Source organism: Oenanthe melanoleuca, chromosome 4 (genome assembly GCF_029582105.1).
Source record: "Oenanthe melanoleuca isolate GR-GAL-2019-014 chromosome 4, OMel1.0, whole genome shotgun sequence".
In the NCBI taxonomy this organism is placed as follows: domain Eukaryota; kingdom Metazoa; phylum Chordata; class Aves; order Passeriformes; family Muscicapidae; genus Oenanthe; species Oenanthe melanoleuca.
The window spans coordinates 31,809,272-31,832,463 of NC_079337.1; the positions used below are offsets into that span (position 1 = coordinate 31,809,272).

At 37.8% G+C, this 23,192-nt stretch overlaps 1 protein-coding gene and 1 long non-coding RNA gene across 3 annotated transcripts in view; one reads left to right on the forward strand and one right to left on the reverse strand.

Annotated features, from left to right (window-relative positions):
- Positions 1–411: 411 nt before the first annotated feature.
- On the reverse strand, positions 412–15,627 carry LOC130252358 (uncharacterized). The gene is made up of 3 exons (XR_008840338.1): positions 15,330–15,627; positions 13,087–13,172; positions 412–640 (listed from the first exon to the last, which is right to left on the reverse strand). It is a non-coding gene; the product is annotated as an uncharacterized LOC130252358 (long non-coding RNA).
- A 36-nt stretch (positions 15,628–15,663) lies between these two features.
- Positions 15,664–23,192, forward strand: part of TMA16 (translation machinery associated 16 homolog) — a 28,368-nt gene continuing 20,839 nt past the window's right edge. For both annotated transcript variants that reach the window (XM_056489856.1, XM_056489855.1), the window contains exons 1-2: positions 15,664–15,747; positions 16,819–16,931. In XM_056489856.1, coding sequence (XP_056345831.1) covers positions 15,745–15,747; positions 16,819–16,931 — 116 coding nt within the window. In that variant the 5' untranslated portion in view covers positions 15,664–15,744. The remainder of the gene's footprint in view (positions 15,748–16,818; positions 16,932–23,192) is intronic.

Below are 23,192 nucleotides of genomic sequence, written 5' to 3' on the forward strand. Positions count from 1 at the left end.
CGTATAAAGATATTATACATTCATTTTTAACAAATAAAAGGTATAGTAAGCAGAGACACAGCCAGGCTAATTCTATGTTTTTATCACTTTATGAATTGATTCTTCATGATACATATTATTTGCAGGATAGCAAAAAAGTAATAAACAATATGAAAAAAACCCCGTTTCCTATCTGGAACATTAATTTCTATTTTCATAACAGTGTTTAAACCATACTAAGCACCCCAAAAGGAAGGGTCTTCATACATCTCTGGGATCTCTTTGACAAAGCCAATAGTAGTGTTAATCTGCATGTTGGTGGTGCTGTACAGAAAGTGGATTTCTATAATATTTTAGTGCTGCTTAACAACAGCCTTACCAAGGAAAAAATAGAGCTAAGCTTCAACAGCATCCTTATTTTTCACTTTTAAGTATAATCAGTCTTATTTATGTAAGATTAACATTTATGGTATCTATAGCACACTAGTGGACATAACCTGATTTGAGCAGGTCTTGCATGACTTTTTCTGTAGCTTCACCTTCTGGTCTTTCTGCTCCCAAGTTCAGTAATAACAGAAGACTGTGAGAGCCCTCTCCTGGTGAACAAAATTTATTTCTCTCCAGCTGCTGCTTGCTAACCAAAGATTCTGAGATACTCCAGCTGTAAAAGAATATAGCACTTGTAATGTACTCTTAATGTTTTTTATTTATTAATACTTTTCTTAAGTTAAAAAAATTACAAAACAAAAACTTTATTTTCCAAGTACCACCTTATAAAGTGAAGCAGAAAGTGAAGGAAAATACTTCTCAAAAAATGGCTATCTGCAAAGAAATACTACCTTCAATATACTTTCACACCAGTAAAATTTTGCATGGCTAAGGCTGACACCCATATGGAATGTTTTAAATAAAACTTCTTTAAAGATTTGTTTGTTAGTGATAGGTATTGAGAAGGTTGTGTGCACAGAGTCACTTCCCAGACAGGGAATGAATGGGTGAGCAAAGTCTGAAAACCCTGAGGCATCTAAAGGGAGCCCTGGGACCCTCTGAGATGGGCAGTGGAGATGAAGTTCTAGCCCACAGCACATTTTCTTTCTCCTGCATAACCAAGAAGAGACAGCCCGTGCTGGGTGCACAAGTTATTCTTTCATGCTACCAAAATGGAATATTTTTCTAGGTATTCCCCTTCACTCCTAGCACATGTATGAAGTAGCCTGCCCACTTAATTCAGAAAGAGGAGGAGATATATTAAACACAAGATCCTTTCCCTGTCTATAGTTCCCATGGCTGTTATTAAATTTTGCACTTTCCTTAATACCTATACTTGTAACATTAATTTGGCTTATTCTCCTGCTGTGATCTCCCCTTTTCCTGTAGCAAGCACTCAATTTAGGTTGAAACACTCTTTCACTTGTATTTCTTCTTCTCCTTATCTTCTTGGTCTGATTTACTGTATTAAGGATGCTGTGTCTCTCTATCCCATCACTTTTAAGGCCTGAAAATAATTTTTTGTTCAAAGAATTTTTAGTTCAAGGAATTTTAAGTTCAAATCAGAAGTCAAGAAACTACCAGACATGTTTGAGTCCAGCTTACTGTCTAGACAGCATCTCAGTTCAGAGGTAAAGGCATTTTAAGTAATGTTGACACAGTAAGAATGCATACATGCTTAAAGAAAAGTTCCTAGTTTGAGAGCTTCAGAATATACATATTCCATTGCTGTGGGAGTAAAGCATTAGAGCAGTGATCACACCCCCACATCTCAGGGAGCAGAGGACTCCACATAGCACTTTCACAAGTGTGTTTCTGGACAGCACTGATGGCCCAGAAGGCCTAAAATGAACTCAATGATCATTTGCATCAAAGTAATCTCAGCTGAAAGCTGAGCTTTATCCAGATTGAAAGTAACCCAGAGAGGTTTATGGGCCTGTTTGTCTGTGCACTAACATAAACTGTGTTGCCCTCTCTGAAAGAGTTTGCATGGAGATGGCAGAGGCTGGCTGTGTAGCAACTGCTAGTGGAAGAAATGTTCAGAAAACAAGGAGTTTAATATATGTACTTTGCTCTTAATGTTGACACATGGTTGGTTAAGGTGTGGTGGTTAGTCAGTGTAGCGAGTCAGAAAAGCTGTATACACTGAAACTATTACACACTGGGTAACTTTTATGATAGGCAATTTTCAATCAGTTAGAAAAACAAGTGTTTCACAGTGTAAATTTTTATGCTTGGAAAGGGAAGTTCTAATTTTTAGCTAGCACACAGTTGTTTTCCTCAGCAAGAAGGAAAACATGAGCAGTGAGTTATTATGTGGAATAGCCTTCCATGATTTCAGAGACAAGCAGTCCCCAGTTCAGATTGCACTAGCACTGCTATCTTCTGTAGAGCTCAAAGAAGCTGAAATACAGTAAGGCTTCCTTATTAAAAAGGAAATGCTTTTATATAAATATGTAGCTTAGATTCCCATTTCAGATGACAAGATCTCATCTCTGTTTCTTTTAGAGCAGAAAAGCACATTAACCCTGCTATTTCTAGCTTCAGCTATAAGCTAGAATCCAGTGGAGCAACAAGACATAGGTGTCAACTGGGAGAAGTAATGTTTGGAGGCAGAGTAGTGCTGGCCAATTTGATCCCTAGGCTGCTATGGCTGAAATGTGCTGTAAAGATTCAAACTGACAGCTAGGAAAACACTTCTGTATGAAACAGAAACGGTAATTTTTATTTTATTCATTTTTCACTGCCTTTTTTTTTTTTTTTTTTCCTATCCTAGTAGAAGAAACAAATATACAAATATATTTTTGTCTTTGAAATTATGTGTTATTAAGGGTAAGCTCAAATGAAACATCACTGATAATACACAATAATTCCCAAATTATCATAGGAGCCCTGAGGACCCTAAATTAATATATCTAAGTTGGGGCAAGTTTTCAGAAGTGGTAAATGCTCTGCAGACAACCCTATAATTAGGGGTGAAAGAAAGCATAGAGAAACCTCAAAGAGTGAACATGTATCTTGTTGACCTCCATTGAGGTGTTGAGAAGAAAGAGGAGGGCTCTGCCACTTTTTTGGAGCTGTGCTTACAGTCTCGACTCACATGCCTCACAGGCAGGTAAAGCAGGGTGCATGTGTGAACTTCTATTTCTCCAATTTTTTGAGGAGAAATTAAATACAACTTTCTGTTGTAGAAGTTTTGTCCCTCTTTCTGTCTGTTGCTGTACTACATCTAAACGGAAATACCTGGGAGCATTTCCCAGGTCTGAGCTCACCTTCTTGTCATACCAGACCCCAAGAGTCTGGAGTATGGAAGGTGATACAGAATAACAGAGAACAAGACAAGATATGACTCCTCAGATACCTAAGGTACCATTTCTAAGTACTAATTCAAATCCAGTTTATTTAATCTAGTGAAATTATTTTGGGTAAATCAGTGGAAGCATCAGCTCACCTAGGCAGCAGGTAAAAAAAAAAAAAAAGAAAAAAGAAGTGACTTAGATCCTTCTCTAATTCAGTAAACTCATAACTGTCAGTAAACTAATGAGATGGGTTATTTTAGAAGAGATTATATGAGATTATTAATTTAATGAATTAAGGTGTGGCAAAAGTATTGTGCCATGCAGTCCTTTAAATTAACGGTACGCTTTCATCTACACGGATCATGCTAATCATCTGAGTTTATACAGAGGAGAAGTGAAGATGATCTATAGTTAATAAATGCATTACCAGCAAAAAAGCTAAGTTGGTGAACTGCATAAAAAGACAGTGTTACTGTTAGTAAAAACCTATCCCTTGAATGATACCTACAGAAATGGGCTCTCACATAAACAGAAACTGCAGACTGTAAAGGCACGCTATTAATACAATACATAAATAATCTATAAATTTATTGTCAAATTATTGCATGGGTCAAAATCTTTGTGAACTGCATCACTTAATGACAACACAAAAGCACTTTTAGACAAACCCCTTTTTACACCTGCTAAGTGATAAAAGTACTTAATCATGAGATCACAGGCTCAGTTGTAAATTAGTATTAAAAAACATAATGCATGAATAAAATATTGTCTGACTGCCACTTGGAGGTTCTAAGCCACACAGTCCCTGGTCTGATCTGTTTATAAATGACTACAAAATTCCATCTGAAACAGCTGAAGTTTTAGGCCAACACGTTAGCCCCCTGCCATGTCTAATGCTTTCTGGTGCAATATTTACAAAAAGCTAATGACAAATGATAAAAAAAAAAAAACTGCAATGGTGATAATGAATTATTTCTGTGTGCATTTACCAGTTGAGTTCCTCTGAACCAATTAACTTAAGAGAACAATTATGCAGATACTGTCATAAACAAACAGCTGTGCTGCTCATGGTACCTGCCTAACAAGGTCTGCCCAAGGATTTAAAATTTAACTCACTAAAATAATTCTTGTTCTAGAGTAAAACAGGGCACAAAAGTATATCATTAAGAGTTTCTTTTTCTTTAGAAACCAGTATAACTGGATGTCTGTGCAAGAACTGGATAAAGGAATTAAGAAAAAAATTTCTCATTTCTATCATCAATCTATTCTGATTTAGATTAAGGTATTGCCCTTCTAATATAAAACATTTGAAGTTTAATGTCCAGTAATTATATTTTAGGAAGCATTAGGCACTGTTACGTAGACTTTCCAATAGGGGTAACGTGAATAGATCCCTTGGATATTTCTGAAGAAATTTTAGATTTGTCACTAACCATAAAAATTCTAAATAACTTAAATCTACATGGAAATGGAGCAGAAAAAAATTTTTGTCAAAGATCCTGCTAAAACATAGTTTTGAAAGTTCACACAACAGCAGTCAAGTCTGTATGAGACAAGACAGCTCAATGTTTCTACAAAATTGCTTCATTACAGAAGAAAAACAGCACAAACAAAAAGAAAACAGTTTTTCAAAGAGTGAGCCTCTTGCAGTAGATGGTGATTTCTTTATACCAAGACCATCACTTCTTAGTGGACAGGCATTTCAAACAGTTCTTCCAATTACAGCACCCCAGTGAGAAGCATCAACTAACAATAGAGAGAGCTTCAGCTTGTCTTCCCATGGCTCTCAGTGCAATATATCTACTGGCTAGCAATGTGTCTGTCTAACTGAATTGCTCAACAAAGCATCAAGAGCCAAGCTGAGGCAATTCACAGTGGGCATGGAAGTGCCTTTTCACTTACAATTTATTGTGACAGGTATTCCTTGGTGATTCAAAGAAGCCTTAAAGCTCTCCTGCCTCCTTGCACTCACCAGTCTGCTACAACACCAACCTTGGCCCAGCTTGCTCTCTTCTTCTCACAGCTCTGTGACCATTCAATGATACCTCCCTCTCATGTTCCTAGTTCAGCTAGTACTCATTTTAAAAATCCACTTTATTATCCCCTCTACCACCTCTGAAAATGATTTTTGCCATATTATAATTGTCCAAAATCTGTTTGTTATTAGTTCACAAAAATTACAACCCTAAAATGTAGCTCATAAAGCTTTTCTTTTAAAGTGCCTGCTTTTCCCCTATCCTTAGGTAACCCTTCTTAAATTTTTCTGTTGCAACAATGGATGGTTATAGCTGTGGATAAATGGGTTATCATTTGAAGTGTTAGATGAGCAGAAAGAAAAATTTCATAGTGAAAGCAGCAAATGCCCAAAGTAGAAAAATGGTTTTCAGTACATCAGACTTTTACAAACTGAACCAATTCTTCTTGTCACATTTAGGAATAGGCTTTCTTTATAAAATCTGAAAATGAAAACACTGTGATCTGTCAAAGATGATAAAACTAACACCTTCCCAAATATCCTTATTTTTGAACTATAATTTTTTGAAAGAAGGCAAAATATGAAAAACCAAAAATATTTTAGGCAATTATTGAACTTGCATAACATTGTGTGAAACATGAAATTCTTTTCTAAGATGATAAAGTTATGTTTTCTCTCTAGAGTAGAACACCTGCAATACCTTTATGCTCATTATTATCTGCAGAAACTCCTGAAGTTATGCTGATAAGTTGTTTCAACAGGATTTTGTTTAACAGAAGCAACAAAATATGACCACCTTCTCCTGGCAAATAGAGCAAAATTTCTTTCAAGTTAGCCTGGGTTTTTAAAGGGTATTCCTCTCTTATAAATAAAAGCTTTTGTCTATCTCATTCTAACAGCTCTGCCTGCATGGGCTTCCTTCTCATGGGCTGCTGTGACTCTTTGAAAGCCAGGAGCTGCACAAAGTCACAAAGTCCACAAGACATTCTGCTTACATGTGTACAACAAGCAGTAATATCCATGCAGTCCATCATGAGTCTTCTGTACTGAATATTTCTATTTGGCAAGTGCTAAGTTAGGAGTAGCTGAAGGTGAAAGCAGAATCAAGCTGAAAGCCAGAAAGAGAGAACCAGTCCCTTGGTGAAGCCATGCTGGCTGCCTGGAATCACCTCCCTGGCTTCCATGGGCCTAAGCACAGCTTCTAGAAGGATCTGTTCCATGACCTTCTCGGGCACAGAGAAGTGAAATGCACACAGTAGGATATAACACTGGAGCATCAGAAAGCAAAGAAACACTCCTTTTGAAATCACTCAAATTCTATTGTGTTGTAGTTTTTTAAAAAAATCATTAGAAACACGAATAGCAAGTTAATTTAACTCCTAGATTCCACATGATGACATATAATAAAACTGTATCTTCCTGCTCTGGCATTGTTTCACTATAAACTAATTGAGACTGTGGTATGGCACATGCAATTTTGAAACTCTTCCAATTATCTCTGGAAAATAATAAAAAAAGAAAATTAAAAAAAAATCAGATGAACTGCTTTTTCTTATTTTTTGTGATACCAAATGTACAGTCTGACTAATTGATCTGGTTTGCTTCTCTGCCTAGACAATGAAATTATTTCCAGAAACACATTAGGAGTAATACCTATCTGTAAACCAAAGGAGGGAACAGTCAGCCAACGTAACCAGCCTTACCAATCGGGGGTGGGGGGGGAAAAAGTAAATTCAAATTCATATTCGTCTATGTATGTCTGCACTTGCCCACAAAATTAATTATTTAGCAACAATATTTAATATTTAGTGTGACTTGAGAAGACTGTGCACTTCATATACCTAAGCAGACACAGAACACTGAGTCAAACTACCAGGTCTGGTTGTTTCCATGAAAAATCACCAATTAATATGTTTCACAACCAACTTGTGTTTGGGAGACATTCAGACACACAAGTCAGATTTCACAATAAATGCTTCTCTTTCTCAGGAGCTCTGAATTTTATTCTCAATATGATATATGATATAACTGATGACGATATAAACTAATTGAAGACTACTGCCTCTGTTCATTTGTCAGTAAAGCAAAGAAAATTATGATGCCCAGCATGATGAAGTATTCAGGATTTCTTGGGGACAAGAGTACAGCTAAGTGACTATACAACTCAGTCATTGAATGGTGGACACTCCAGATGGGTATGTTGTTCACAATCTTGTGATAATTTCAAAGCTGACAGTTTCAAGCCAGACTTGTGCTACAGCTTTAATTTAGGTAATTGTGATGCTTAGCAGTCCAGCTAGATTTATGGGAATCAAGGTTACAGTTCTTTCCTATATGGGAAAAATAGAAAGCAAATATAGTTTGAAGATATGTGTTTTCTGTTTTCTTGATACACTAGGAATCAAATAGACAATCTGGTTTCAAGTGTTTGCTGTAAACAAATAAATTTCAGCTACAAGTTTCTAGGCATGAATTTAATTGCAAGTTACTAGAATATTTGCACATCTCCTGGCAAATTTACTGTAGGGCCTTTCTGTGGATTGTTTGTACCTGATAGCAGCAGACCCTCAAAACCTTGGGTAAACTGGCAGCACTTCCACATACAGTAAAGTCTCCCATAGCTCCTGATGTAAGGAGTTACAGACTACAAAGGATGGTGCCTATGGACCCTTTCCATTCAACCTCACGAAGACACATGGTCATATTTAAAATAGATTACAGGTTCTCACCATGTGGGCATTAAAGTTCCTGAATGGGATGAACTTGACCCTTTCAGTTCCTCATAGCCCTCTATTTCTATATATGTTGTTACTGGACAGCATTCTGTCAGCCATACAAAACAAGTCTCTGTGATCCAAACACTGGGAAACATCTACACCTACCTGGATTTTAAATATGGTCGGGGGCAGGATGTTGTATGTGGGAAGGAATAAGAGTTTTGCTGAAGGTGGCTCCAGATGCAGCGTTACATAATTGCTTCTAACTTGTATAGTGTATATCACACTATGATATAATGCAGCAATTATCACTAACATTTTTGCACAGCTCCAAAAGATGTCATTGAATTTCACGAATTCACATCACAGTGACCCAGAAGAAGAATTAATTTTGGTGTAACTGGACAAGCACAGTAGGGTTGGAACCAGAACTGGCTTCAGCATGCAACAATCCAACACACTACACCAGCTTTTCTGCCCTGAAATACTGTTATGGAAGATGCAACTCAAAGTCATGGACTAAATGAAGTCAATGGACTTTTATAGAGAAGGTCCATAGACTAAAGACATGGTATCTGTATAGATTGATACAGATATAGATATAGATATAGATATAGATATAGATATAGATATAGATATAGATGATATAGATATATCTCTCAAATGACCATAAAGATGATGATGGTTAACTGGCATGTGCTGGGAAGTGTGGGACATGGACATGATGTAAATGGTATGGAATGAGGAGTGGACATCATCCTGGATTCGTTTAGGATAGAGTTAATTTTCTTCCTAGTAGCTGGTACAGCCTGTGTTTTATATTTCATATGAGAAAAATATTGAGGACACACTGATGTTCTAGTTGCTGCTAAGTAGTGCTTACTTTAATCAAGGACTTTTCAGTTTCCTGTGCTCTGCCAGTGACAATGACATGCAAAAATGGTTCTGTACTCTAGACATGTAAGTGCCTATCATGCTATTTCAGTCAACGTTGCTTTAGTTGTTTCTTATCGCCAGTTTTAATTATTTTTTTCCTCTCCTGTCATTCAAAAGCAAAAGGCAAGGTAGAGAAACTAGCATCTTGAAAACATAATTATATTCCCTCAGGAAATACTGTCACCAGTAGCTGCCTTTAGTTTGTTTAAAACTCAAGACATTTTGAATTACTAGAAAATGCGGAAATTATTTGGTTATTTCTGTACAGTTTTATGCAGTGGTACTTAATTTTAAAAATAATGGGGCTTTTCATTTTGATTTACCCCAAGCAGCAGAATTATGTTTCCCATGCATGTCACATTACAAGACAAATAATAAAGATCTGAATCCTCAGGAGCTGTAACTTGAAATACTGGCTTGAATGAATGGTGTCCCTAAGGAAAAGTAATGTTAAATCCTATTCCACACAGAGTGCCAGCTTATAAAATCTGGAAGTCTGGCTGGAGAGCTTTTTGTAACAGATTTTCTGTTGCAATGTTTTGCCTTTTTCTTGACCAGTGTCAAACCAAGAACTTCTGGGTCCCTGGCCCGGCCATGCAGATTACAATTGGTATGATGTGGAATTCAGTACTGATGTGAATGCTTCTGAGCTTGCAGCCTGGAAGGCTATTTAGCCAGGAAAAAACCAAAACAACAAACCACCAAATAAGTAACCTTTTACTTACCATGGCAGGAAATATTTGCTGGAGACAGGATTGCTCATGAGCACTGCAACAGGGACTCTGAGGCAGGGAATATGATTTTTCCAGAGTCCCACCAAAATAGCTTCCAAAAATAGCTTCCAACAGCCTCCAAAATAACTTTTTCTCTGCAGCAGTGAGCAAGAAGACTCAGAGGCCTGATTTGTGTGACAAGCATCAGAGTCTGATGAATGTAATGCTAATGAATACAAAGACCTTCTATGGAAACGAGTTTAAATTATTTCAAAATTGTTTTTATAAATAAATTTATTTTGTAAATAAATACCTTTTCCTACTTTTTATTCCAGAAACTTCTTTTTTTTTGTTTGAGATTCATAATTTCACAGGGAAGGGAGCTAATGACTAATAACAAAACCAAAGATCAGAGCCAGATCATTAGGTATATAATATAGTACAGCTGTCTTGTAATACTGTGAAAGTGTTTATACTCAAATATAATTTATTTTCATCTTGTTTTAAATACCAGAAGCAACACAATAATTTAAAGTCTACTGAGAGGTTTTTTTTTTTTTCCCCAAAGTAATTCTTAACATCCAAAGAGTTAACATCCAAAAGTACCCACCTTGCAAAAGATGTCATCACATTTGCTGTCTCAGGTTATGGCTAGTGGGAAAATTGCCTTTGCTGGATGGGTGCAGTTATACCACTTCAGAGCTATTCAGGAACAGCTCTGAACATGGAGGCAGAGTTTTACAGGATTTCATCCCCGTGATTCAGTGCCATTAAATGACACAGAGGTCACTGAAGGTCTTTGCCTTGAGACAATTTTAGTTTCACACAACAGAATTTCATTGCACAGCAGTCACTGTGGTACACACTGATGGCTTTTACACTAATAACATTCAGTAATGATTTAGATCACACTTATTGTCTGTGCTCCCAGTGCTTCTCACAATATAATCAATAATAATATGATAATTTTTCTTTTCTAAATATTATTAATAAGGAGCTACCAGTCCTCCATTTTCATGATTGAGGTTCCTCTATCAAAAAAAAATATTACTACTTAGTAGAGTATGATTTTTTTAAGGAATAAATACACTACTGAATATGGGTTGTGGTACTTCTCAATCTAAGTGATTTTAGAGATTTTTTACAGTTTGCAGAGGATGAAATGATCCAAACTCTACAAATTACACACACCAAATGCTGAAAACAATCCAAGCTCATCATTATTTTCCTCTTTTTCTGAAAGGTTAATTCCTTTAAATAGGCACTAATGAAATCATAGGAATAAAAATAAAAAACATTAAAGTGACTAAGGAGATAACCAGAACTATTAGCATTGTAGCAGGTTTACAAGGAGAAGTTATATTTATTTAGTGAGGAAAGCTAGGCAATCAGCCAAATAAGTCAAACAGAATTTAAAAGAATGTAGTTTCAGATACAGGTGCATAACAGTGAGCCTGAACATATTTATCCAGACTATGCCCAGATCACTCTCACAGATTCAGTTTGAAACTGAGAAGCATGCAGAATATCTGAATTGAAAATTAGTATGAACAACAAAATCAGAAATTATTTGTAGCCTCACAGGCACAATATACCTGCTAGAGGAGCTGAGGAAAAACCTCCTGAGACCTGATGAAATCCCAGACATGATTGAATTTCTGGAGTCAGCTCATCTAAAATATTATACATTATGTTCCTGTAATAGCCTCAATTGCTGCAGCTAAAGGACCTGAAGATTGAAAAGGACAATAAGGAAAGAGACCACTCAAACAAGACATATAGATTAAAAAATTACATGCTGTCACTCAAACTTTAATGAAAGCACTGAGATTTCAATCTTTTCATGCTTTTCTGTTTCACACAGAACAGTGATTTTTTTTTATTTATTTTTTTTTTAGGCTAACTCAGTACCCATATTGGTATTGTTGGAAAATGTTATTTTTCCATTCTTAATGTATGTATAGTGAAGATATCCTGCTATATCAAGGACAGGTCTGATGAATTTACTAGAAATTAGATTCAATTCACTATTGAAAAAAAAAAATCATAATAAAGTTACACAAGAATAGAATCGTGAATTTTGGTTGCAACTTCACAAATGGGCATACCTGAATGGTTATAAGGAAGACTTCTTCAAATGGATGCCCAGACAGGCTAAACAGAAGTCTATGCATGCACAGAAGAGTTTACTCTCTAAGCTTCAGGCATGTTGCCCAGATATACCTGCCTCCACACTGAACTTTTGATCATTTTATCTGAGCATTACGCCACTGGGCACCCCAATGGGCTCCAACAAAACTGTGGGTTCCAGAAGATTTGTTGAAAATCTTTGTGTATTGACACATTTGTATGCACCCTGACTGGAATAATTTGGCCCAGAAAGATATCTACAAAACAGAGCAACTAAAGGATCTAGCACAGAAGATTTTCTTTTATTTGCTGAAGCTGCCATGCTATACAGTGACAGCATGTAATACTGCAAATCTGTAGGCCCATTTCTGGTTCTTTTCTTCAGAAAGTTTTAAATGTAGATACTTCTACAGTTGATATCTTGAAACTGGAAACTTGCAAAGTATGCTACATAGCTTCTGTGTTACCATGGACTTGCAAAAGGTGAAGCATTTTAAGGGTACAGTGCACCAGAGAGCCTCTTCAAAATCTAAACAAATGAAGCAGCCAGAGCCTCCATTTTAAAAGGTTAAAGAGATGGATAAAGGGAGGGCCTGTCAAAAGGAGTAAGTGGTCTTCTGATGTTCTGATTAGCAGGAGGAATCCATTAGGAAGAGCTTGAGTGTAATTAGAATGGAGAGATTAAAAGAAATACAATAGTAGAAGCATTTAGAAAAAATAGGAAGTGCAGAAACAGGTAGCCTGCAACATAATCAAAGGAGGATATAGTAGGTGTTTTTAGTAGTTTCTTGTGCAATATAGACTAGAAATTATCGTAAACCATGAAGGAAAGAGTGAGTTATATAAATAGGTACTACTATCATACCTTCTCTTCGTTTGTCAGCAGAAAAAATATCAGTGCAAAATATCAGTATCAATGGCACAAGTAAAACCAAATTTACTGAATAAAAGAAATGTAAAGAAAATTTCAGACAAGTACTAGAAATTCTGGATCACAGGTTTTAAAACCTGGCTTTATTTAAAACTGTCGTGAGCAATTCAAGTTGAATTTGTAGAAATACTACCTCAGCCATGCATGTTCACTGTAAACTGTGGATATAAATGATGGCATTCAATTGACAAGAATTTAATATCAAAGCATAAACCTGACTAAATTAAAAGCAAATGGCATTCTATTTATGAACTCAGGACACAGCAAATATTAAGGTCTGTCTTTAAACCAATGAATGCATCCTCAGATTTGCTGAAGCTCAGTCACCTAACTGTGACAACAATGAGCTCAATTGTCAGCCAAATTATTCTCCTAAAGGTTGATTTAAAAATAATACCAATTATGTATCCATTCTTACCCAATTTATTTACAATACAGGTTCCTTCATACCACCACTACTTGAGAAGATCTGACCTCTGCACATGTAGAAAGAGACTGGGATTCCTAGGAACATATAATTAATGAGGAAGTTTACAATAAATATACATTAAATGAACCAGGGGGCTATATCTTTTATTCATTAAAATAATAGCACGTGCAAAAATCACCAGTTTAAGAGAGATTAGCTTAAAAAATCCACTAAACAACTGCAAGCATAGTTGCAATTTTCTATTTCTACTGTACTGCTTGGTCTTATTGATAACATGGAATATACTCAAGAAACTCTACATGTGTGTCTCCACTAAAGTCCTACTACAGATACATTCAGACTATGGCAGATCCTGAGACTGACTGCCCACTGTCCCCACACTGATATAATTTCTTCTGCTCATTACTTTTGTTTCTCGTTTCTAAATGCAGTGCTGTTAATTGCTTTAACCTTTAGCTGATTCCCTTGAACTCAGGAAATTTGTACTGTATTACAACTAAGCTAAACATCATTTTAAGTTCCATTCTTATTAAAGCAGTTATAGCCTTGTAAATGAGATTTTTAAGAATATTCAGAAGTCAGTCTAAATCTTATGTCAATTGGTCTAATTCATGACCTGTAAATGTCAGAATTTCTGAAAAGCTGATATATGCTATTATCATTATAATTGGGCCTCCTTCTTAGAATTGTATGGCTGCTGTATCCTAAGTACCATACTGTAGTCACTGCTTTATAATATTTAACTTAATATCTCATAGTAATAGAATTTAATAGTAAATTTGTTCAAGGAGGAAAGAATTGAGTTGTACTTGGTAAACCTACTTTATTTTGCATCACTGAACACTGTAAGAAAGACTGTCATAGCCAGATATCCCTTTATTTTAATTTATGCATTTGTAACAGCATCAGTAAAATTAATGCAAAAAATGCAAATTAAGATCCAGTTATTAACATGCCAAATTTGGATTCTTGTATCTGCCACCTCCCCCCCAGGATAAATACATGACTTAGGAGAACTTGCACAGCAATTACTCCACACAGCTGTCAAGACATTTTGCAAAAGATCCTTTGTAGATGGAGACAGTGAAGTACTAAAAAGCAAAAAAGAAATTTTTTTTCCAGATTACAAACTATTTAAAGACCAGACTAGAAAGCAACGCACATTTAGACTGAATACTTTTTCGTTTGTAATGAGGCCATCAGATTAAATGCATCATCACCCAGGGGTCTCATTAAAGTCACTAGCAGAAGACCAGCTGAAAGGCCCCTTGGAGCTGCCCATTAAGTGTGTCTACTGAGTCTGTGTTTCTCTCTTACAGTTCCAATTAAAAATTTACTGTGGGCACCTTTCAGCTCCAACTTCTGCCCCAACCATGTCCTGCAGCTGAGAAGTAAAGCCAGTTATACATCTGCTTCCCACCTAGCACTTCTCTGTGAAACAAGAACTAGAAGGAGACTACAGCAGTTTCTCTGTATTTTGATGGGAGGGGCACGCCTATTGACACTCCCAGGCATGCATGCTCTAAAGCCTCCACACTGTTCATCCAAATGAAGACAGAATCGACAAATTACTTTTTTCATCTTTTATTTGTATTAATGAGTGGGCCCCACAGTCAAATTGTTTTCACTGCCATTGTACCTTATTGCCTGACTTCCTTCACCATGTGTTAAATGTGTTAAATGTGAGTTGCTAGACTCACAAGCAGATTTGAACAGTACTGAAACAGAGCTATTCCCCAGTTTGCTACTATGATTCCATTCCCATATGCTGCTATGACAGCATAACTCTAAATCTGTTTACTTGAATGGACTATTTAAAATTCCATGCTCAGCTTCCTGTCTGTGGCTGCTACATCCTAAACTATTAGATTAAAACCCAAAATTGCTACTGTCACCGCCTTCTGTAGCAGTTCTGTAAATCTATGGAACAGTTTTATTGCGAGTGCACAAGCAGGTCACGTTCCAATACAAGCTGAATGAAGACTTTGTTTTGGACAATCCCACTTCCCTTATATATATTGTAGTGACAGACTTGGGGGCTTGCTCAACTTGCACTGTTTTTCCACAGCTGATCTGCTTTCAAGTGTCACAGGAGCACTGCTGCAGAGAGGTGTTTTTTTTTTGTTTTTTTTTTCCTGTTTTCAGGTGATGTCTGCAAGTCTGAGAGTTAAACTCTCCAGTAACTTTAAGTTGTGATTTTGGACTTTCCAGAGGTTGGTTGTTTCTCTTACCAAGGGAAAGGCTGGTTTTCTCACACAGGTTGTCACGTTTTTCTTGACTTTGTTCCATTTTCTTCAGCTCAGCGAGGCTCCTTCTTTGCATAGACACCAGCTGTGGAATTTCTCCACCATGATGATCACCAGATTCTTGGACTACTTCTACTTTTTCTTTTATCCCAAGCTCACGGGCAGCAGCAGCCCCATTAATTTCAGTGCCAAAGCAGTCGCTTTAGCTGCTACCAAGATATCACCCAGTACCTGACCAGGTTTCATTCTTTACCCTCACGCCGGCAGTCCGGAGCCCCGGCCCGGCCCGCTCGGTGCGGCGGAACGGTGGCGGTGCCGCGGAACGGTGGCGGTGCGGCGGAACGCCCGCCCGGAGCGCTGAGGCTGCGGCACCGCGGCGCCGGAAGCAGGATCGCTCGTCATGGTGCGTGTGGCGGGGTGCGGATGGGGATGGGGATGGGGATGGGGACGGGGACCGGGACCGGGACGGGGACCGGGACCGGGGTAGGGGTGCGGTTCCCGCAGTCGGCCCTTCTGACGATGGCGGTGGCTGCTCGCGCGGTGCTCTCGACCCCTTCTTTCCCGCCGGGAGCGGCCCCACCGCGTCCCTGGAGAGGCCTCGGGAGTCTGCGGCCCCTGTGGGCCGATACCGGCGGTGAGCCGAGCTTGCATTTAGAAACTGCTGCGTTTGCTCCCGCGGGGGGTTGTGTCCCTCTGGGGGTTGTGTCCCTCTGGGCCTTCCCGGCAGGAAGATTCCCCAGGTGTTCAGAGTGGTTTTGTCTTTGACACCTTCTTTTTTGTCGCAGCCCTAAGCACTGATATTATTACAGAGGATTGGGTGCACTGTAGTCTCCGTTTAATGATGGCCATTTATTGTGATGCAGGAAAGCCGCCTTGCTTGTTTCTTTTGGCTGCAGTTAAATAGCATATTCATTCATAAAGCCTTTCAGTTCTGTTCAAACACTTTCTTACCAGAAAATAGCGTAACTTGGAGTAGTATTAGGTACTTTGGAAATTCTTGAGTGGTACTCCCTCTCTGTGCAGTATGAAGGATTAGAGAAGGAAAGCCTCTGGCTGCTCCCTGGTGTGAGGCATTCCAATGATCTCTTGGGAGGAACAAGAAAATCACTTTTATTACCTTGTACAAATTACATGAGGCTCTTGTCAGAAGCCCAGATAGAAGCTTGAATGGGGACATTTTTCTGCAAAGGTACAGAGAGCTAATCTTTGTTTCCTAGCAGCAGAGTTCTAAAGTAGGTTTTTTGACAGTAGTCACTATGTAAGATTTCTTACAGCATTTCCTGTGCTCCATTGTTTTTGTTACAGCATGTACTAGCTTCAAGTAGTTTTGTTATTGAAGTGGGTGAAATTGATAATGGGTTACTGAAGGTTAAGGACTTTCTTACTGCATGACCTTTTAAGTCTTCACCGTGGTGTGGACTTCTGCCTTCCCTTTCAGCCTTATTAGTGCATAGTATCTTTCATTTCTTTTCAGCCAAAGTTACGAAAACCTCAAGGAGGGAAGCAGGAGAAAAAAGCTATCCATCCCTACAGCAGAAAAGCTGCACAGCTTGCAAGGGAAGTACACAAACAGGAAAAGAAAGAAAAGTAAGTTGACTGCAAAACCTCTGTACAGACCAAATAATAACATCACAGAGGATGCTTTTTATTTGTGGTAGTGGGCATGAACTGTTATGCTGAAATAACCATAAGATAACAGAAAGGTCTGTATAACTTAATACATGTGAAGTGACAGGTTTGCATGCATTAAATCAGGTTATACAAAGTGTGTAGATTTGCTGTTGGGTTGTTGTCCTTACAAGTTAGATTTCTTGCCTTTGATAATCTGAATAGCATGATGCTGGTGATTTCACATGAAGGTGAGTCACCTAGTTTGGCTTTACTTGAAGTTCAGTAAAAATTCCTGGGGTCTAGCTGCTTCTGCTAAAGTGTTGAGTTAATAGAAAAGAAAACCCAGAAACCTTCCTGCAGAGCACAGACTTCTGAAGAAAAGTTAATAGTTAACTCCCCTTTGGTGGTTTTTTGCTCTTCCATGGCAAGTTTGTTTTTGTGCTTTTAAGTTTTACTTCTCCCTCCCACAGAGGGAAAAGACAGCTGGTGAAGACTGGCCTTTAATTTACCTTGTCTCAGCTTGCTCATTGTTATGCATAAATATGTTTATTTAGGAAGTTACTAAAGCTAGCTTAAAGCATTTTTGGTCTAAGTATAGTACAGCACTATATAAACAACATAATTTGTATCTGTATAAAGTGTAGTGTATGGATGGACCATGTGAGCTGAGCCCAAATGCTCATTTGTCTGAAGGTGTTAAATTGGAAACTCCTGGTCCAGGCACTCTGCATTTTTATTGTTGGGATTGATGAACAACCTTATCCACAGCAGTTGCACTGTTGCTTTCAGTAGAAGGGGGGCCTTTGCTGCCACAGTGGGGTCATGTAGCCTCCAGCAGGGATGCTGCAAGAATTCATAAGTAGCATATATTGAGGATTGGGCAGTTTCTTATTGTGCAATAGGTTTCCTCTGCTGTTTCATGGGTTTTTTTTCTGTGCTCTCTGACTATTGATTGTAAATTTTTATTGCAGATTATTTTCCTACTGCTAAATTGACTGCTTTATCCCTTAGCTCTCTCACCTGGTGTCATAACAGCCACTCATACCTTTTAATCACAAAGGATGACTTTCTCTTACTTGACTCTTAGTGCTTGCATTTGTGACTTTATCATACAGAAAGACATGCATAAGAAAACTTAGTAAGGCAGTGATACTTACTGATTATTCATTATGTCATGGCACACTCAAATCTTTTAGTGACAGTCTCGTGTGGTTAGAGTTACACTGATAGGACACCAGTGCTGATGTTTCTTCTTGGAGTGCTACTTTTTCTTCCTCTTGCAACAGCAAAAAGCTGAAAGACCTGCTGAAACTGAGATAGACAAAATCCACTGCTCTCCCCTCATCCATCCAGGCAGGCAGTTGTTTCATCATAGAAGGCAATCAGGTTGGTCAAACATGACTAACCATTAGTAAATCTGTGCTGACTACTCCTGATCACCTCCATGTCCTGCATATGGATAGAGATGGCCTCCAGAACGAGCTGCTCTATTGCCTTTGCAGTGATTTAGGTGGGACTGACTGGCCACTAGTTCCCTGGGTTCTCCTTGCCATCTTGGAAGACCAGGGTGACATTTCTTTTCTTCCAATCCTCAAGCTCCTCTCCTCATCTCCATAATGTTTCAGAGATATTTGTGAATGGTTTAGCCATGGTGTCTGCCGGCTTCCTTGGCACTCACGGATGCATCCCTCAGGGCCCATGGCTTTGTGGATGTCAGGTTTGCCTGGGCGTTCTCTAGCTCAGTCCTCCTTGGCCAAGGGCAAGTCTTCCTTCTGACATTCCTTAAGCCTGGTCAGAGATCCCTGAGGGCTGCTCTTGGCAGTGAAGGTCGTGCAAAGAAGGCATTCGGTATTTCTGCCTTCTGTGTCCTCTCTTCCCAGGGTCCCCCTCAATTCAGTAAGAGGCCCTTAGTTTTTGGGCCTTAGTTTTCCTTTGTATCGCTGATGTATTTGAAGAAATCGTACACCTGCTATTTCAATCTAGGCTGATTGCAAAAGATGTAACATTTCATTTACATAGGGAAACCATTCCACCAAGAGTAGCATTTCAGTTTTGACCATCCACAGCATTTTGTGATAGCAAAATGGATCTTATATATCTTTATACCTTATAAAGGAGATTTCTACATCTTACGCTTCTGGGGCCTGAATAGTTAACTAAAATTCTGTACCTTGTAGATCACTTTCGTATTGTTTTCTAAAAATTAGTTACATTAAAAACATCCTCCAATTGTCTATATTCTATTTTCTGTGTTGTCTTGGCTTGAAGAGCAATTTAATTTGAAAGACATGAATAATGTTGATATTTTTTCCCCCTTAGTGTTTTTAAAAGACTTGCTAAGGGTCCCAATTTCAGCTTGGTAAATTTTCAGAATTTTTAAAAAAATATTGGTAATTATATATATGTTGAACTTTTTATTGTAATTACTTAGCTTTCAGTTTCTGTAGTAAAAGGATGAGGATTCATTTTGCATAACTCTGAAAAAGGCAAATTTCTGATGCTGTGAATGGAAGGCAGCTTTCCTCTCCTACACTCTCAGGTAAAAGAAATGGCTCACACCAGTTTTGTTCTTCTGCATTGCTTCTGTGGGTCTATTAAATGTCTTTAAACAATTTTTCAAATTGCTTCTATTGAATGACAGCCCTGTTCCCTGGTGGAAGGTTAATACATCTTTTGGTGGTAAGTAGGAGAAACTGCCTTGTAATCTCTACAGAATTTTGTTCCTTAGGCACAGCTATGAATCTGGCACTTTTTTGACCATGCTTGTTATTGTGTAGAATTAAGTTGTCTGAAGTATGAATAGGGCACAAAACTAGAAGCAGAGATCTCAATGTGATCTCACCAGGCCTGAGTAAAGGTGATAATTTTTCTGTACAGGCCAGTGCACCTCTGGTGAATGAAAAACTGGATTAGTCTAGTCTGTGAATGTAGCAAGTCCATGGAGTTTGTCTGTACAATTTTTATTAAGCCAGAGGATGCTCTAATTTTGGTTGGCTAAATTTGTGCAGTAATACTTCTTGAACATAGGTACATTTTATCTATTGATTACTATTTCACACAAGGGTGTAGTGTGTAGGAAGTCCTTGAATGGCATGTTACTGGATGGTGAGAATATCTTTTTTAGAAGTATCAGTCAATGTTTTTGGGTTTGTGTTGTTTGTTTATTTTGTTTTGCTTAGTTTGAGTTGTGATGTTTTGTTTTTTATTTCCTTTGGTACTTGTCTGGAGACAGGATTCAGGGCTGGAGACAGTTTAGGCTTCTGTTTGCTTATTAACTTTCCTGTAGAATGGATGTAACAAAATAACTACTGTGAATGTTCCTGTTTATGTTATACAGGAAGGAAAATTGTATTAAGTTATGAGATGCATATTCCAGTATCTTTTTGCCCAAACGAGATAGTAAAAAAAGTGTAGACATTATCCACAAGGAATTTCACTATTTAAAATATAGCACTGGGAAAAAGGAGGGAAAACCTCTGCATTGAGTTGCAGAAGTTTTTTATGAGCTTCATTGTCCACTCTTCACTGCAATTATTCATAATGAAATATGGCTGCAGTTACAAATTTAGTGTCCAGAAACTGTGACTGCACTACAAGACCAATCTTAAAGCATAATAAGAGAAGACAGACCAATTGCTTTTAGAAAATAGGCTACAATCTTAAATCTTCTTGTTCACTTAAATGACACCTTTTTCTTGCCTGCATCCCTCTTCCCTCAGTTCTCTTCAAGGTCTAATGAGCAGCAACAACTTCCAGTGTATTACTACCAGTTTATTCTCTCTTAATCTACATACGAATCCTTATTCCTTTAGGCAGATTGTTTGTTCTTTTAAATAATTACATGGATGTTTTTATGAGACAGCAATAGCTGCTTCACTGGCAGTAGTAGAACACTGATTTTTCTATGCTTTAGGAAACCAGACCATAGTGGGAAATTCATGAAACTTCCCTAGTAGTGATGTACTAACACCAGTCGTTATCCTGCAAGTGCAGAAATACCTATCTGGTTTTGGTAGCTAAAGCTAATCTGGCTGTGCATTTTTTATTTCTGTCGTTTTCCCTCCTGAGTCAAAATAGACCCTTCCTATTGTGCATGCATGATAAATTTCTTAGGAGTCAGTGCATTTTCATTAAAAATAAGCCAGTGAAATACTGGCATGCACTGAGATATGAGAGCTAGGGAGTTTTTACAGTGATGGAGTGTGGTCACCTCTTGTAAGTAAGCAACCTTAAAATGTCTCCTGGTAGAACTGTGTGTTTGTTTTTTCTGAAGTTTTCCCCTGTCTAACCTCTTAATCTCTCTTGACCCACTATGCTTCTACTTGCATTGCTTGTGGCAGTGATGCTTTGTGACATGCTTTTGCAGATTCTTCATGAGGAACTGAAAAGCTGTTAGCTTTTAAGATTATTTATTTTGAAAAGCCTTTTTTAATTTTCAGAGCCATAGGTGGCATTTGTATGTGTGGATATTTTTGGGGAAAAATACTGAGTTTGTGATCTGATTTGGGAGATACTTTGTTAGCATTTAGAGTAGAAGAGTTGAATACAATGTCTAAGATAAAGAGCTGCTGAAGGAACATGTGGAATTTACTTTTTAAGTACTTAGTAGACATCAAGAAAACCACTGATCATTCTTGTTAATAATCATTTGTAAAGGGAAGATTTCTGGAAGGCGGGTGATGAAGAAAATCATCAAGAAACAGCAGCCTGCCACAAGATTGTATCCCTAGCTTACCCTCTCCTTACCCTAAGCAAAAGCTATTACTCATTGTGTGGAAGGAGAGGAGAGCAAGTTTCTTTGACTCACCTGATTTCATTAGCCTCCCTGCTAATGCTATTGTCTTCTAGCAGTAACTGAGGTGAGGTTTTCATGAGAAGTACAATAAGACAACATCCAAGCCTATAATTCATTGTATCTCATACTGAAATTAGTTGTGTGCTCCAGGAGGCTGAAGGGTTTTCTTCCAGAAGAAAATGGTTCTGTACTTCGCTAATTTGATAAATAAATGATTTATTTGCCTTAGCAGATGCAAATGGCAGTTTGTAGTGTTTTAGAACGTGGATGTGTGACATCATTCTGTTTAGGCAGCTTTCCTAGATGCCATTGTAGTTTTTTCCATGACAAAGCTTTGCAGACAGGCTTATCTTGCAGGGCTCCCAGAAGGGATTGCTGGTATGGAGTTCCATTGAGTGCAGTGTGTCCTTTTTTTGGATGCTGTTGCCTTCCAAAGCTCCCTGGTGTAAGTCCTCTGAGGATAAGAGCCTGCCCAGCTTTTATTGAAGGCTTCTTCTACACATGCTGGGGTATCCATAGAAGTAAAAATTTCTTTAATATGTTAGTGGAATTCTTAGTAGCTCACATGTGCTGTGCATTTGCTTGTACATGGCTTTTAGACAGTCTTCAGAGGATGAAATACTTGAAAGATTGAATCTTTATTTAATGATGTAGGTTTGTGGACAAGTGACACAAGTATGTTTGTCTCTGGAAAGTAAGGGTTTATCTTTTGATCCCAGTTTTTGTGGTAGGTGACAGACTTCTTTGTTCTGAGTTACTTCAATAAGCTCTAAAATGCTTATTAAATTTTACAGAGTAAAAGGAAATTAATAAAGGAGCACAATAGCTTTGAACTGTGATGAATTGCAGCATTATTTATTCTTTGTCAATTATAGCCTTTATGATTTGCTTACTCTATTACCAATTTTCCTATTTATTAATAATGATAAAAAGCCAATTTTAGCAGAGATCCTTTAATATATACACTGAATATGCATGGCTAGGGTATTTTTTCCAGTGACAGGCTTCATACTTACCCCAATAATGTCTTGTTTCCTTTCTGGAAACAATAGAACATTGCAGGATTCTTTGATGCAGATCAAAGCTGACACCTTGAGGACAAAAGAGCATGAGGCATGGGATTTCCTGTTAGAGAACTTGTCTTTTTTGAGAACTCCTAATTAAGATAAAATTAATCCCAAATAGAACTGTGTACCGACATCCCCCAGAATACAGAAGGCTTTTGGGTATCTTGCCAGAGATTCAAGTGGACTTAAAAGTACTGTGAAATAGAGTTGGGGTATTTTTTCATCTTCTTTAATGAAGTTGTTAATTTTGGTTTCCTAACACATTAACTTAGCTAAGCACAAACTTTAATTATTACACATTTTAAGGTAATGGAATGGTATTTTTCACATTGCATTCTTGATTTGCAAGAATGTAGTGTAGTGAAATCTCCTAAC